This window comes from Rosa chinensis, chromosome 6 (assembly GCF_002994745.2).
Source record: "Rosa chinensis cultivar Old Blush chromosome 6, RchiOBHm-V2, whole genome shotgun sequence".
Lineage (NCBI taxonomy): Eukaryota > Viridiplantae > Streptophyta > Magnoliopsida > Rosales > Rosaceae > Rosa > Rosa chinensis.
Genome location: NC_037093.1, coordinates 7960510 through 7978812, shown reverse-complemented (window position 1 = coordinate 7978812; position 18303 = coordinate 7960510). Strand labels below are relative to the sequence as shown.

At 37.8% G+C, this 18303-nt stretch overlaps 1 protein-coding gene across 3 annotated transcripts; it reads left to right on the top strand.

Moving 5' to 3' along the window:
* Positions 1-768: 768 nt before the first annotated feature.
* On the top strand, positions 769-4190 carry LOC112174266 (endo-1,4-beta-xylanase 5-like). 3 transcript variants are annotated; one of them, XM_040509295.1, is made up of 8 exons: positions 871-899; positions 1046-1097; positions 1235-1281; positions 1357-1576; positions 1679-1845; positions 1950-2048; positions 2201-2992; positions 3769-4190. In XM_040509295.1, the coding sequence occupies exons 1-8, from the start codon at positions 897-899 to the stop codon at positions 4108-4110; spliced, it is 1722 nt and encodes a 573-aa protein (XP_040365229.1). In that variant the 5' UTR covers positions 871-896; the 3' UTR covers positions 4111-4190. The 3 variants fall into 3 exon arrangements, with proteins under 3 accessions (XP_040365230.1, XP_040365229.1, XP_024167769.1); XM_040509296.1 differs by lacking the exon at positions 1046-1097 and having other exon boundaries at positions 769-899; XM_024312001.2 differs by lacking the exon at positions 871-899 and having other exon boundaries at positions 980-1097.
* The last annotated feature ends 14113 nt before the right edge of the window (positions 4191-18303 follow it).

Genomic DNA, 18303 nt, shown 5'->3' with positions numbered 1-18303 from the left:
AAAGCAGTCCACCGAAGCTTTTTGTGACTTCTCTGTACAACTTAGTGGATGCTATTCAGCAAGTCACAAGCTAATTAAGGTGAAACGGTGTGGAGTCTGCTTTTTGTATGCCCAAGGCCAACATGGGGCTGTGTTTGAACTTTGAAGTCATTGATCCAGAACAAGTTACGACAACTAAGAGGCGTCGCACTGAGCATGAATCAAGTGGAAGTGAAATTTCTTAATAACTGAAATTCCAGTAGAAGCTTTTGAATAGTTGGATTGTAGCGTAAATCTTGCTATATGATTGAATTTTTTGTGTGCCGACTTGTACTGCTACATTTGTACAATCTGTTTTCTTAAGTATCTTCGACTGCATATGGGCATAAAATTTCTTGCAAGACATTCACGTACTTAATTACGGCATTTCTATATTTGGTATACAGCCAAAGCAACACAGGAGAAGGGGATTGTAAGCAATACATGGAGTAGGGGATTGCATATATTAAATTATTAATGCTTGACGTTTCTTTAAAGAAAGAGAAAACCAAAAGTCAAAGAAATGGCCAAATACTCTTTGGTCAATTGTTCCAGTAGCATAAGTCTCTCATTTGTAAGTAGAAGGTCATGGGTTAGACTTGTAATAGGTTAGTTGTTGTATCTGAGTTGTTGATTTAATCAGAAAAAAAAAAAAAAAAGTAGAAAAAATCGTTGTCCCTTAATAACACACACCAAAAAATTTCGATATATCTCATCGTCAACATTTGTACATATAAATTCTTCTTTGTTCTTCGAATGAGGTAGCTCTGGTGAAGAAGGAATTAGTGACTCTTTACAGATAATTCTGGGCCAAGCTGTATTCTCCACTTGTCCACAAAATCTGGAGGATTACTTAAGGGTTTAACGCTGAGAATTCAATGGTATGTCGTACATTGATGTAGCTATCCTCATGCTCGCTTTATAAATACAATACACTTCATTATCTAGAGCTTGTCTCCCTGGCTTTTCTTCTAGTACTAGCTAATTATTTCTGCCCTTGTTGTTTGTCAATATCTTCATCATGAAGCTTGAGGGAAAATGTAGTCTGCTTATGCTGTTATGTACATTTATTTTTGCAGGTTTGTTTTGTTTGTTTCATAATTAATTTCTCACTGTTACTGCATCAATTACTTCAATTTCTCTTTGGGACATCTCCATGTATTTATTGAAGTCATTTTGGATAATTGAAACTCTCTAACTGATGATCATTTTGCAGTGTTTGAAGTATCAGCCTTACCATATGATTACTCGGCAAGTATTGAGGTAAGTTTTACCGCAAATATCCTGCAATTGCATAATTTTCTTAAAATTACAAACACATCTTTTCCCTTTGTGTAGTGTTTGGCCAATCCTCAGAAACCCCAATATGGTGGAGGGATCATCATAAACCCGGAATTAAATGATGGGTTGAAAGGATGGTCTATTTTTGGCAACGCAAAACTACAACACATGGAATCACAAGGCAACAAATTCCTTGTGGCTCATAGTAGAACGCAACCTCATGACAGTATGTCTCAAAAGGTTTACTTGCAAAGTGACAAGCTCTACACATTTTCTGGTATCTAATTACCTTTCTTAACTAATAAATAACGGAACATATATACAGATATACTTATATATATATATATATATATATATAATTTTGTATTGATGCATGCAGCTTGGATAAAAGTGAGTACTGGTAGTGACGTTCCAGTAGCAGCTACTTTCAAGACAGCTTCTGGATTCAAACGTGCTGGTGAGATCATTGCAGAATCAAATTGTTGGTCCATGCTCAAGGGTGGTCTAACAGTTGAAGCTTCAGGAGCTTCGGAGCTCTATTTTGAGGTACTTATTTATTTATCATCGACGTATATAACAATAAAACTATTTTGATCTTATTAATTTACTGATTAGCTAGTTATGATCTCCTTTGTCGGACACTAATTAAGAGCAAGAACACCTCCGTTGAGATGTGGGTTGACAGCATCTCGTTGCAAGCATTCACCGAAAAGGAATGGAAGTCTCATCAAGATCGAAGCATTGCCAAGGTAATTAAGTTAGAGATTTATGAGTTGTTAGATCACAATTTAAATGCGAGTACTTACTAAATGCGACTTCTTAGATCACAATTTATGTGATAATACTTTATTGTTCATACTTCATATATGGGCACTCTAAACCTCATTTATTTGCTTGGCAGAATCGTAAGAGCAAAGTGCACATCCAAGCAGTTGATGCAGAAGGAAATCCTCTGCCAAATGCAACTATTTCCATCCAACAAAAAGTCCCAAGTTTCCCTTTTGGTTGTTCCATTACCAAGCTCATCCTCAACAACCCTGCCCACCAAAATTGGTTCACGTCAAGGTTCACAGTAACAACATTTGGGGATGAAATGAAATGGTACAGTACAGAGAGTATCCAGGGACGTGAGGACTACTCAGTAGCTGATGCCATGCTTCAGTTTGCAGAAGAAAACAACATTGCAGTCAGAGGCCACAATGTGTTCTGGGAAGATCCGCAATACCAACTCAGTTGGGTCAAATCACTCGATACACATCAACTTATTAATGCAACTTACAAGAGGCTAAATTCTATCATGCAGAGATATAAAAGCAAGCTCATTGCCTGGGATGTTGTTAACGAAAATTTACATTGGAATTTCTTTGAAAGTAGGATGGGTGCAAATGCTTCAACAAATTTTTATAACTGGGCTATTAAAGCTGATGGAGAAACCCCCTTGTTCCTGAATGATTTTAATACCATTGAAGAGAGCAGAGATGGAGCATCCATGCCGGCTATGTACCTTCGAAAGCTCAGAGAGATTCAGAGCTTCCCAGGCAACAGTGGAGGACGGTTTGGGATTGGGCTTGAATCTCATTTCAATAGTAGTACTCCAAACCTTCCTTACATAAGAGCTTCTCTCGATACCCTTGGTGTTGCAAATGTGCCCATTTGGATCACTGAATTAGACGTGGCAAGCCATCTCGATCAGGTACTAGATCTAGAGTAACTCTTTCTTTTCTTTTTTTCGTATTTGATATGATTTGACGTATGAAAATCATAAGCGTTTCACTGGAAGTGGTTTTCAAACCCTTATTTTCAGCACTTGCGCCCTCAATTTCTATGCTTGAGCATGAAGATACATAGTTACTTACAAATTAAGCATGAAGTTTGAAGTGTAGAAAAGAACAATGTGAAAATCACTTCCTTGAAGAATTAGCACAATTTACGTGGGTGATACATAGGAGAATTTAAAGTGTGTTAGAATAGCTCGATCAGAATCAAAATCCCAATGACACCTGAACCACTTTCTAATAATGAATCTTGACATATCATGATCAATAATGTTTGCTTACTTTTTTTGCCTAGTGTTTTTTGGACATTTTTTCATGAGTTCATGACATTGTGTTCCAATGAAATGCATGTTTTGAAGAGACAAAATTATTAAATCAGCAACTTGAAGTTAAAAGTACGTATCTTAACCTCATCTTTGTAAAAGAGTATAATGAAGGAAAGTTTTATGGTAAATTACCGATACATTAAGTAGACTTAGTTCGATACTGAGATAGGTTAGATTCACATGTAGAATAGTCTCAAACTAATTTATGACTGAATAGAGCATGTCTACCTACCTTTGAATCAAACTATTCTGCTTCGCGTACCATAGACAAACTCTATTATGGAATGCTCCAGTTTGTGCTCTCAATAAGAATTCTAATTCACTGCAGAATATTACTAAAGAATTTTACCTTCTGTTTACATGGGCAGCCATTTTACTTGGAGCAGGTTCTAAGAGAGTTGCATTCTCACCCTCATATTCAAGGAATCATTATGTGGGCTGGACGGGGACAGAAAGGATGTTACAGAATGTGTTTGACAGATGAAAACTTCAACAACTTGCCAACTGGTGACGTTGTGGACAAGTTACTGCAGGAATGGGGTTATAGGAGCTCGGCTTCTTTCACAGCAGATGCCAATGGTTTCTTCGAGGCCTCTCTTCCCCATGGAGATTATGACATGAAGATCAGTCATTCTTCAGTGACGCATTCCTCCATGGTTCATAAATTGAATGTGGCATCAATTACTATGTCTCTCCAACTTTCTGTTTGAGATATCTTATTCTGTTGGGTGTTTTGAGCATATCTGTAACTAGAAATTATGATGTTCGAAAAGAAAAACAAACACTATAACGCATAGGAAAAGAAACAACTGCGCACATTTATAATAGACCATAAAAATAATCAATAAATGAAGGATTAAACAGGCCAGTGAATTTTTTTTTTGGACCAAGATTAAAGACGCTAGTAAGATGACACTCCCCAAGCGTACCTCGTTCTCTTCTTCATTTTCCTCGTCTGATTCTCCAATTGTTCCTGATAATTTAAACGATAGTAAACGATTAGGTTACAGTATATGGAAATCGCACACTAATTTCCATGGGAGATAATAAGCCTCCAATTTTGAATCAATCGTCAATTTGATTACAGTAAAACCTAGAATCTCAAGCTGCAGCACGTAATTATAAAATTAGAAATTAATATAATCAATGAAAATAAAACCTCGAGTGGAGATCGAGCTTCTTTATTATGGCGATGATCTGCAGAGGACGACAGTTGATTGAGCTTTCCGACTTCACAGCTGACAGGAATTCTTAATGAGGTCAGTTTGAGGTCAGAAATGGAGGTCAGTTCGTTCTCTACTACTGTTTTGAGGTGTTTTTAGAAAGAAAAAAAAAAAAAAAAAACATCAAAATCTCACGTCTAGAGATTGGATGATAGTCTGCTATTTATACCAAACTATTCTGGAATTCTACACAATTAAGCATCTGTTCAAGTAAATCCTAATTTGTATTTAGCCCAAACTCTAGGTTACTTGCTCTAGTGGTAATAGGGTTAAATTAGAAAGGAATCCATTCAATGTACGATTAATTTCCTTGTATGATTGAGATTCTATGCATTGTAATCCTCTATATAAAGATGCCCTATTATCAATGAGGAGACACAGTAAATTCCTCTCAAATTCAGTTTCTCTACAACACCATCTAATAAAATCCTTCAAAAACAATGGGCTTTTGAATATCACCAGATTTGTAAGGACTTTTAAAAATCTTAATTAAATACCACGAGATTTTTAAAGATTTTTAAAATTTTGAATTGAATACCACAAGATTTTAAAGGACTTTTAAAATACAAAACAATCCAATAGACTCCTAATTGAATACCCCCCCCCCCCCCCAAAAAAAAAAAAAAAACAAATTTTAGACATACGCATTGGAAAGTGATGGAGACTTGGATAAAAAAAAAACACAAATTAGATGGATTGTTCTCAGGAATAGTGGTGCATATACTTTCTCCCTTCATTAACAAATTGTTGATTAGGTCTAATTTTCTAAAATGTATTTTTGTAAGTGCAGGTTTTTTATTGTCTAACAATAAATATAACAAACATATTTCTTTTAGTATATAAATGTCGTTTTACTGTTAGACAGTTTATTTTATATTCCAAGAGTGACAAGTTTTTAGCTATTGTTTATTTATTCGGCTTGTATTTTAAAAAAATAATAATAATATCATGTTGATATATTAATGCTCAGGTCAGAAATGACCATTACATATCCTCATTCTACCATCTATGGGTAGATAAAGAGTTTATGGTAAACCATAACGATACAATGATTAGGTCCGATCATTTGACGGTACCCATGCTCATTTATTTAAGCAAGCCTACAGACTATGGAATAACATAGTAAATAAGCAAACAATCAAACATAAAGGTAAAAATTCATAGTTTCCCTAAAAACAATAGGAAATGAGTTGCCTAAACAAAGAGAACTATTGAGAAATAGACAAACTAAAAAAATAGTAATAAGGCCTAGGCAAAACACTAGCCCAATGAATCGAGCCCGTGTGTGATGAGCAAGGAAGCCCAGCCTCCTTCCTCTTGCCAGAAAAACCAGTGCCACCATCAAGCAACCTGCCAACGACAGCCATCGACCTACCCGCACCCGAGCTGCCAGCCACTGACCCTCCTGCCATCATTAACGACAAGATGAAACACCGCCAACATGAAGCAGTAGCTAAGTCGAGACATCCTGCCATCTCCAGCAGAAGAATCTGCACCAGCATCGATTGGGCTTCTCCACGACGTGTCGTACTACTTCCAATCATCGACAAGAAGGAGATCTGACTGGTTCCCTTCAGCTCCAGTGCACAGACTAGACTAAGCTCCCGTTCGGTAACGCTTGTATCCCGTCGATAAAGCACAAGAGTCCCATCATCCCAACGAGGCTCGAGGTCCTTATTTTATCGACGAGGCTGGAGGTCCACGTCGCGCCGACAAGGCTTAAGGCTCGCGCCACCAAGGAGGCTGCCGGACGAGCAATTGAACGTACAGAAGTCATGGGAGACTAGGAGTCTAGGAGTACTCGGCTTGTATGCTAACTACATGAGTATTATTAATTAATTTCGAATATGTAAACTCTTTCAGGTCACTTTTGTTACTTACAGAAGTCAATATATATAACGCACTTTGACTTTAAACGTTGATGGTTAATAGAATGGGTTTAGCACATGACTTCCCATTTATTTGTAAATTTACTTTTTGTATGTTTACTGATTCCAAAAGAGACTGAAAGTAAAATGAAAAATACAAAACAGTTTACTTCTTAGACTATCTCGTGTTATAAACTTTGAAGTATGTTTTTTTTTTTTTTTTTGGTTCTAGACGACAATGTAACTTCCCACACTATCCCTGATGTAAGTGAGATTTGAATTCATGACTTCCATGATGTTAGTTAGGCTAGCTAACAAACATGCCCTTCCAAAGTTGCACAAGAAGCATAGAAAGGCATATAACTGACCTAGCTCTGCTAGGGTTTGGGAACGAGACCGAATTATTTAGGTTTTCGAGCCCTGCATCTATTCTTCTTTGATGGAGATTTTGTCTTGGAATTGCAGAGGTATCAGCAATCCTTCCATGGTTCATGGCTTGAAAAATCTCATTGCTTAGAACTGGCCTCCTATTCTATTCTTGTGTGAAACGAAAATCCAGTTTGATCAAGATTTTGCAAAACTCCACCGCGCGCTAGGGTTTGCGCATAAAGAACATGTCTTGAGTACTGGGCAATCAGGCGAACTCGGATTATTCTGGACGAAGGGTCTAAACGTCAAGGTCTGTGATTCTTCTCCTCGTTTTATCGATGTAGAAATTGGTGGTGATACCTTCTAGAGGGTTGAGACAGGGGGATCCTCTCTCCCCCTACTTATTTTAATTGGGTGCTGATGGCTTTTCTGCATTGTTGCACTAGAGGCAAGCGATGGAAACATTACCGGGTATAGCTATCTGTCCTGAAGCTCCTCAGATTAATCACCTGCTCTTTGCGGATGACAGTATGCTTTATGCTTAAGCCTCTGTTGAAGCTTGTAATCAGATTAAAGATGTGCTTCAAATTTATGAGATGGCGTCTGGTCAGAAGGTAAATTTTTGTAAGAGTTCTGTTACTTTTAGTAAAAATGTTACAGAAGCTTTACAGGGTGAGATTGCAGAGTTGTTGAATGTGGTGGTGGTGGTGGAGTCCCACGAAAAATATTTAGGGCTACCTACATATGTTGGGAAAGCTAAAACTGCAACCATCCAGTATATTAAAGAACGGCTTGGGAAGAAGCTGGATGGTTGGCAAGGGAAATGCTTGACTGGGGCTGGAAAAGATATTCTCATTAGGGTGGTTGCTCAATCACTCCCTACGTATGCTATGAGTTGCTTTGAACTCACAAAGAATTTTTGTGATGATTTGTAGCAGATGTGTGCCAAATTTTGGTAGGGGAGTATGGAGGATAAAAGAAAAATTCATTGGCGCTCTTGGGATACTCTTTCTTTACCTAAGGAGGAAGGGGGCCTTGGTTTCCTTGATCTCCATGCTTTCAATAAAGCAATGTTAGCAAAGCAGGGATGGCGGGTTTTACATAATCCAGATTCTCGTATTGCCAAAATGTACAAAGCCAGGTATTTTCTTGATTGTGATTTTTTTGAGGCACCCGATCATAGTTCTCCTTCTTTTTCTTGGCGGAGCATTGTGGGTTCTAGGGATTTACTAAAGCATGGAATAAGGTGGCAGATCGGTAATGGTGCTGGGATTCGAGTTTGTATGGATCCGTGGTTCCCAATTCCTATCCTTTTGTTCCGGTGCCTCGGGTAATTGGTGTGGATGTCACTTTGCTTGTGGAGGATCTTCTTTTAGCTCCAGGGAGGTGGGATATGAATAAGATGCAGCAGTTCTTTGTTCCTCAAGATGTGGCACTTGTGAAGTCTCTCTCTAGTACTCTCAGAACGAAATTTGAATGATAGAAGAGTGTGGCATCTTGACCCAAAAGACCAATTTACTGTAAAAAGTGCCTATAAACTCTTCTTGGGACTACAACATGCAGCTAATGGTGGGGGTGCAGCAGTTATTTCAAAGGTTTGGAAAGGTGTATGGCAAGCTTGTATTCCTGGAACTGCTCGAATTAGCATATGGAAGGTTCTTCAGAACATATTGCCTACGGTTGACAGATTGGTGTCAAAGGGAGTACAAATTGAGTCCTATTTGTGTGTGTTGTGTGGGATGGGGAATGAGTCCTTGGATCATTTGTGTCGCTTATATCCTTTTACGAAGACTTTATTGGAGTCAGAGGAGGAGCTCAAGCGAGTTTTTTATGAGGTAACTGCAATTGATCTTACTTTATTTGATTGGTTGAACTTTTATTTCAAGAAACTTTCAAAAGAAGGGTGGTGTAAATTATTATTTTTCATATGGGGTGCTTGGAAGGAGAGGAATCATAGAGTTTGGGAACAAGTAGAGGCCCGAGAAGGTGATGTGCTTTTCAGCTTAAATGCTAGGCTTACTGACTTCCAGTTCTATTGGAGGTCATTGCCTAGGATTGAGAGGGGGAGTTGTAGGTGGAAACCTCCTGCTCAAGGTTGGTTAAAGGTAAATATGGACGGGGCTTTTTCAAGCTCTAGTTCTAGTAGAGGTATTTGTGTTGTTGTTAGAGATGTTGTTGGTACTTGTGTTGGGGGTTTCTGTCAGGTTTTGGAGGATGTTTATTCTGCAGAACATGTGGAGCCTCTTGATGGTAGAGTAGCTGTGAAGTTTGTACGAGATAAAGGGTTCTCTCCGGTAGTGTTTGAGACGGATTCTTTAACTCTTGCTAGTGCTACTAAGCAGGCTGTCATTCCCCATACTTACCAATTGGGTCGTGTGTATGATGACATCATAGAAGGGTTGAATTTCATTCCAGGTTCTATGTTCAAGCATGTTTATCATCAAGCCAATTGTGTGGCTCACTGTTTATCTTCTTTTACTTCTCTGTCTAGATCTTCTTTAGTTTGGGAAAACATTCCCCCAAATTTTATTCTTAATGTACTTTCTTCTTATTGTAATTTCGTTTAAGTATATTGAATAAAGAGTTTGAAAATTTCCCCAAAAAAAAAAAAAAGCTAACAAACATGCCATAACTTACCAACTCTGAAGTATGTTGATTGTTGCTTAATGGCAATTTCACATTCTAAAAAAAAGGTGCCCCAACATCAAATATCAAGTTAATAAATTGATTAAATTCTTACTTGAACATTTTCATATACATGATCAGTGTGCAATGCTTTGTATGAAATTGGAATCAAAGGAAGGAAGTTAAAGATGGCTCGTATGTTGAGATTGGCATAAAGTTTCCTCCCACTAAATTTAATTTGATTTTGTCAACCTCTCAATCTTCCCTTTTTTTCAGAAGGTTCACTTGGAAATTCATAAGTAAGCTCTACACATTTTCTGGTACATAAATTTTGTAACTTTCATACAAGGCAATGCAGAAGTTACGCTCTATATAGTATATATCTAATTACTAATATACAAAAGGCCGGTTTACTATTCACAACAGTTCATTGGGTGTGGAAAAGGCGATTTTGCCCTTACCTTTGCTTTACAATTTCACGCTGCCAATTCCTTCATTTTTTTGACCTCCACTGACCTTTCCAGAAGTTCCACGACCTACATCTACAGACAGAGAGGAACGATCCAGAGAGAGATAGAGAGATCAGGTGTGATAGAGAGCAATCCAGAGAGATATCAAGAACGATCCACAGAGAGATAGACAGAGATAGCTGATAGTCAGGAAAGGAGATTTTCACCTCATCATCTGTGCACGAAGTTAGTTCTTTCTGAGCCGATTTGCCTTTTAATTTCTGGGTTGTTAGTTCTTTCTGCTTTACACCAAAGACCCTAGACCCTATTTCTTGACTTCATTTCTGCTTCTGACTCCATTTTTAACAGTTTAGTTTATCTTTGGTTTCAAGATAATTGTGTTTGGGTTGGTGATCTGCTGCAGCTAAACCAATCGTGCTTGGGTTTTGAAGATAATCGTGCTAGATCAACCAGGTGAGGGGTTCATTTGATTGAGTTTTGTTTAAAATTCAGCTGGCCTTCTGCTCCTCTTCACGAAATCAATGTTCAATTTTTATATGCTTATATATGCTTATTGGTTATGTATCAAAATGGTGCTAATTGCGTTGTTTCTAGTACTGGATTTTGAATTTTGATCAAGAATTTTGATATTCTAGGATGCCATCTGGGTTTTGAATTTTGATCAAGAATTGATATTCTAGGAAAAGACATTCAATTTCTCTTGGAGTGAGTCAACAAATGCAACTAGGCTATACCATATCTCTTGCTTTAGAATGGATCTGCTGGTAGTTTTATTCCGCAGGAGAACAGGAAAATAAGAAAAGCATGTGATTAAAACCTCTTGAAGGGTTTTCTTTTTGGTCTAAATGATGAGGGAATAATACCTATTTATGAGCCGTGGTTGGGTTTTTTAAGTCTAAATTTTGGAACATTATGTCAAAGTTGTGGGTTTGCACCGACCCAACATTAATTTATACAATTAATACTGCAAGCAAAATCTGGCCCTCAGTTTGCTTATGGTCACTTTAACCAACTCGATCTCATCGTTATGAACATGTTGTATCTTCAAGTGTATTAGTTGCCAATACTATATGCAGTAGTATGTAGGTTAGGATATGTGTGGCCCGAATTGTTATGATCGTGTGTTATGTTAGTATTCTCTTATCAGATTGTGGATCTAGACCACGATTAGGTCAATTCTGACCTTCATGTGTGGTGTAATTAGTTCACTGCTTAATTAGCGCTTTGACAAGAAAAGGCATAGATCTATTTTGAACTATGATGCTCGCCGACATTATTATTCTTTGTTAGCTCTAATGACACAATTTTTTTTTTTCTAGATTTTCATACGTATATTTGGTCGATTTGGATTTGGATTTGTATTTGAGTTTGATTTGATTTGATTCTTTTTGTTCAAATTTACCGAATCACATTTTCAAGTTTGAATTTTGATCACCTACTTGATGCCCCATGGTTTGTTGTGAATTGATGAATTTGGTATTTCAGATGTGTATATTTGTGATGCTCGAATTTCTAGGGTTCTTAGAGTTCTTTGTGATCCATTTTGATCACCTACTTGAAAAATACCTCTCATGCTTTCTTCATTACCTCATTAAGGTGTTGGACTCCCTTACAGATGTATACAACCATGTAAAGTTCACAACCAACCTAACTAATGATCTAAAAGTCTTTAGGTTACTTTCTAAACTTAGTCTATCATAAGCTACTGTAGATAAATAAAATTTTGTTCATCTGCCTTCATTGAATTTAGTTGCAATGACTTGGGAGGAAAGGAAATGTCTATGGTAAAAATGAGTTTTAAGTATAGGCTCCAAGTATTCCAGAAAACCCAATTTGTCATGATGAGATAATAATCATAAGATGCATACCTGTATGCCCATTATCTAGGCACATAATAAATTCGTAATTACTGAAAGCTACTATTTGATTTGAAAGCTTGGTTTTTCTGAGCAATTTATATTTGACTAATCGCAGATGGAGGTTCTGGCCAGTTGGTTGGGCTGATTGAAGAAAAAGGTGAAACTGCAGACACCAAAAATCCACGGGTGAAGGTAGTCTGATCAAGTATGTTTCCTTTCAGAAAAGGAATTTGAACTGGAATCCTCCACACTGTTTGTTAAAATCTCCACTATTATTATCTTTTAGCAATAGAGTAAGAAACTTGTGTATGCTGGTGCATTCTAGCTCTACAAATTAATTTGTTACTCAGCCAAAAGTCCATTATGCATGTGCTTATCCTTTAAAGATGATTAGAACAATATTATCCACTTCCTTCACTATGGAGTTCTTACTGGGATTAGTGCATATACTTTGGGTATTTTTTATATATTTTTTTATATAGGTCCAGGGCAGAAATGAAATAAATCTAAGAGCTGCAGAAATTGGAGAAAACAATGTTCTAGCTATTGCTATAATTTTACATGGTAGGCTCAATTGTTTAATGTTTGATTCAGGATAATTCGCCAAATGTGCATTGTGAAATTCGATGATCAGGTAGCTTCCACTACAGGGATTGAACTACAATCTGGATCAAATTTGAGTGATATTGGTGGGAGTTCAAGTAGGGAATGATACACATGCAGAACCTGAGCAACAGAATAAAATCTGGATCAATTTTTTTTTATTACAGAACCTCTTTTTTTGCATCAGATGTACTGTTATTTCTTCATTCTTAGATCAAAATATTATATTTAGAATACATACTTATTCTTTTTCATATTTGATGAAGCTCATCTTTGTATTCCATGTTCAGTGGGTAATCTGAGTGTTAAAAAAGAAAATTTCCAATATGATCAGAATTAGTTTACATTTAATAAAATTTCATAGCTGTTTTGATCCTTTTTAAAGTACATTTCTATATAAGTACATTAGGTTCCCTCCTTCCTGCAATACTTGATGTTTTGATAGAATGCCTTGGTAGAATGTTCTGAAAACTGCAATAATTTAAACTCAAAACAAGGAAACTGTCTCTTAAATTGTAAGCAAGAACAAATCCCGCGGCAAAGCGTGGGCACCATTGCTAGTTTTTATCGATGCATATGTACGTGCATCTTGGGTACAAGTGAGCAATGATAGCAACGTTCCGGTAACAGCTGTTTTTAACACATCTACTGGATTCATTCATGCTGGTGCAACTATTGCTGAATTAATCAAATTGTTGGACCTTGCTCAAGGGTGGCCTAACCATGAATGCCTCAGGCCCTGCCGAGCTCTATTTTGAGGTTTTTACTTATTTGATTGATCATCACAAACGTAGCAATAAAATTGTTTGTACCATATATTCTTTGTATATACTGGTAATTATGAATTCCTTTGTATAACACTCCACAGCAAAAACACAACGGTCGAAATTTGGGTTGATAGCATCTCTTTACAATCTTTCACCCAGGAGCAGTGGAAGTCTCATCAAGATCAAAGCATTAAAAAGGCAAGCATTCTCAAGTAAATATCATAATTTGCACTTTCACAATTGTCTTTCTGCACTCATTTTGATAGCGTACATTTCCCGGTCTAGTGACAATATCGTTTTCTAAATTGATACAAAAAAGGAAGAGAGAACATACATAATAAAAATGAACAAAATTTTGTGTAGATTCGTAAGAGCAAGGTGAAATTCCAACAGTTGATATGCAAGGAACCCCTCTACCAAATGCTACAATCTCTATAAAACAAAAGGCAGGAGGTTTCCCATTTGGTTGTGCTATGAACAATCACATTCTCGCCAACATTGCGTACCAAAATTGGTTCACATCAAGATTCAGAGTGACAACATTCGAAAACGAATGAAATGGTATAGCACAGAAACTTCCGAGGGACATCAGGACTACTCGGTCCCTAATGCCATGCTTTGCTTTGCAAAGTAAGAGGTCACTGTTTAAGGAAAAATATGATTCGAGAATTGTAGAGAGAATTGTGTGTATTCTATTATTGATAATAGGAGCCTTTTATATAGAGATTTACAAAGTACATAATCTTGTCATACAAGGAAATAGAATCCGAATAATTAGGAAATCTAGAACCTTCTCTCCTATTACAACTCTAGAACTAAACCCTAGTTTGAAGAGGCACACTCAATGTCGATATCCTTCAACACTCCCCCTTGTGCCGCTCAAACTTGGTAATGAGGCTTTGGTCGTTGCCTCTTTAAAAGCCTTTCCAGGTAACAAAAACCCTAAGAGACAAAAATAACCCTGGTCGAAGGACAAAAAGAGCACAACACATCCTTCACTCTTTGAGATCGATCATGTAGACATCATTCCTCCCCCTGATGTTGACATCTCCCCCTGATTGCTACAATCATGGGAGTTCGGATAATTTTCTCAATCCGAGGCTCTTCACATGTTTCTCAAAGGTGGATTTAGGTAACAACTTAGTGAATAAGTCCGCTACATTATCCTCTGATTGGATTTGTTTCACTTCAATCTTTAGAAATGATTAATGTTGTTGCTGATTGTAAAAGAACTTAGGCGATATATGCTTGGTGTTGTTGCCCTTGATGAAACCTAATTTCATTTGCTCAATTCATAAATGCATGTAGGTTCATCTGTGATAGACTTCAAACCACAAGCTCCTCGAATGTGTCTAATTACAGACCTTAGCCATATGCATTCACGCACGGCTTTATGTAGAGCAATAATCTCTGCATGATTTTAGGAAGTAGCAACAAGGGTCTACTTTGTAAACCTCCAAGATATCGCGGTGCTTCCCATAGTAAAGACATAATTGGTCTGGGAACGAAATTTGTGAGGGTCAGAGAGATACCCTACATCAACAAAATCCATCAAAACATCATCATCATTTTGATGTAAGGGAGGAGGATGGGTGACCGGTGGTTTTTGCCGATCACAGCATCTTGGACAGTGCCACTTGAGCTAATGAGATCCGTTCTCATTCTTCCGTCATTCTTTTCTCTCTGCAAGGATAGAACAAGCCCATATCTATCGTACATTTTAAGTAACGAAAGATTATCTTTATACCAGTCCAATGGCGTTGCGTTGGCGCGGGGCTATATCTAGCCAACAAGTTCGTAATAAATGAGGCATCCAGTCTTGTATTGTGTTAAGTACAATAATGTGCCTATTGTACTTAGGTAAGACATTTCTGGCAATTAACATGTCTTCGTCATCATCCCTGGGACGAAACGTATCCCTCTTAGGGTCAAGACTACGGACGACCATGAAAGTGCATCTTTGACTTTATCAAAATGCAAAGCATTTATTGACACGGTATACAAATTCTAAATTTAGACAAAACCGTGTTCTCCCAAGGTCCTTCATCTCAAACTCGGATTTCATATGTTTAGCGGTTTCCCTCAAAGGTTCCAATTATGTTTATCAACATAAACTGCGACAATTGCAAACACGCTCATATCCCTTCCCAATCAAGTAGTCACTTTAATGAGTATTTAAACCTAGTTGCAAACACGCTCTGTGGTCTAGAGCTACTTGACTTGGGTAAATGAAGTTCTCAAGAACCTTCATTATATTCCGTATCTAGATCCCCATAGAGATACGTAGTGACCACATTCGTAAGCTGCATGTTCAGTTATTCATAAACTACCAAACTGACAAGGTAGTGGAGTGCAATGACATCCATTAAGAAAGAATATGTCTTCTCGTAGTTGATTCCAGGGTGTTTTGTGAGAAGTCTTGCGCCATAAGGTGAGATTACCATATTTTTTTCTCATCACGCTATCTAACGAAGACCTATTAATGTCAACAGGTTTTATATTAGGAGGTGTTGGCATCTTAGGCTCGAAATCCTTCCTCTTCGTTAGTGAATCAAATTCAACATGGATCTCATCTTTCCATTTAGGCCAATTTTCTCTACGTTGGCATTCTTCAACGGAGTAAGGTTCGATGTCATTGGTCTCAATAATTCCACGTCCTCGTGTACACTAGTGTAGTTCGTAGAGATCTCTATATTCTCAGGAATTGGTTCTAACATTAAGGTGTCCCCCAACGATGTCTCTTGGACATAACCATAATCCAGAATATTCTCATGGGAAGGATTTTGAGTATCAATGATCAATGAATCAAGTTATGCCAAACTCGTTCTCTTCCTAGGGCAAGAATCCATCGAACCTATGGGTCTTCTACACTCTCTAGTGGAACCCATGGCCTATGACGCCATTATGCCACCTTTGTGGCGTCACCATACCACCATTCATGGTAGTGGTGCCGTACCATCTCCTCTTGGTGGTACTATGTCCTCTTGTGGGGACATCAATCCTTGCAGACATGTTTGCAACAGGTATATGTGATTTTGTCACTTTTAGAGGATCAATATGAGACATAGTGGGGACAGACCACGACAATTCATGTCATTCCTGTTGAACATTGACGTTCTAATCTCCCTCTAACGACGGGAAGGATGTCTCATCAAAGTGACAATTCGCAAATCTAGGGAAAAAGAGATCGTCTGTCAAGGGTTCTACATAACGGACTTATAGTTGGAGACTTATGTCTAACACAAATATATATATATATATATATATATATATGCATTAGTTGCAATGACTCATGTTGATGCGCTGTGGCGGCGCAATTGGCATATAAACCGAACACTCAAATATGCAGAAGTACGAGATATTAGACTCGAACCCAGTCACTAGCTGTAATGCAAATAAAAGTTGAGTGGCTGCTATGAGTCGTAGACGAATTAGCATAGCTGCATGCGATATTGCAAAACCCAAGCAAAAATATTAGTGTACATTACCAAAGTCCAAGCTACCATCGTAGTCTTTTAATGGTGGCTTTTTCGAGAGACCAATCGGGTGTGTACATGACAATATGATACTTGATATCAATACCCAATGATACGCAATAGTCATCGAAAATTTTCGATGTAAACTCTCTAGCATTATCAAGTCAAATTGACTTAATGGGATGATCTGGGTAGTGAGCCTGTAGCCATATGTTCTGGGCTAGGAGTTGATCATAAGCAGCATTACGAGTGGATGATAGCGTGACATGTGACCAGCGTGTCCGCACATTAACTAACACCATAAAACATCTAAGCAGTCCACAAGTTGGTTAAATCGATCCACAAAATCTCCTTGGATTCTATGTAAGAATGAAATTATTTCTTTAGTGTCCTTTGCATAGGATGGTCTTGATCCTAAAAAAAACAGGCTTTACAGAACAAAAAGTTGGCCTTATAATCAACCAATAAAGGTTTTGATTGAGCTTCAATGTCACAATTTACTTTGAGAAGTAGAGAGAGGAGCCAAGTCTCCATACATGGCGTCAAAGCCATGATTTTGCCGCAGGGGGATCACGGCGCCGGCGTTGGCCAGCCGGTGGTGCATGGCAGCGGCGCCCCAAGGCGCAGCGGCGGTGCAATGCTCTCTTTGAATTGACTTTGATTCTCACTTCTCTTCGTTCTGAAGAAGAGATGTCCGTGTGAAGTCTTTAGTATCACGGATCATCATATCATGACCTGGGTGTTCCAAACGGTCGTGCCAAAGTCTATATGTGTCAGAATCCCATAAGTCATCTCTCATGACATGGTTGGATTCAATGACTCGAATAGTGGTTTAATACAACCCACTAGAGCGACACATAAGTTTCTCTAATACTCATTTATGTCCATAGTCATTAGAGGTGATGCAAAGGAACTCTTGTCCATTCTCACAATGTGTTTCCACATAAAAACCATTGGCTTTTATATCTTTCTAATAAAGTTCGAATTAAGGTATGTCCAAGACATCAAGTAAAATAATCGACATTTTATTAATAGCCAATGATTACATCAAAGTTTCTTAACCAAAGTCTAATCCAAAATAAAGATCATACTTAGACAAATCGTAGTTACTCAATCCGTTTGGTAATTCTAATCAAATATGACTAGGGAAGTAGAGAGAGATATCGGTGGAGTAAGGTTCTCTTAAGTACCACTGATCTCAATCACTTTCCTAGACATCATACTTCATTGGATGCGCCACTTGAGAAAGAGTTGATACAAAATTGTCATTTATTGATTAAGGCATAATTGCCATTACATAATTTTTGAAAAAATAAAAGACTATTCAAAATAAAAATCTGCGGCATTTTGTCTTCATCGCCAGATTTAAAGTCTTTTTGAACTCGATGTCTTGATCACCATTGATCAAGTACTCCATAAAACATAATGTAGAGGATGCTCTCTTGATTGAGGCGTGTTGACGCAATATAAATGGTCCCTAGGACCATTGGCGTTGGAATAGTGTTACCATGGCCAAAAGTGGCACCATGGTGTCCAACCCCCAACCCTCAACGTCATGACTCATTTGGTCATGTATTTGCCAACTTTGGCGATTACCTTCATGAGCATGTTGATCATATCATCCATGGCGACTTCTTCTAGCC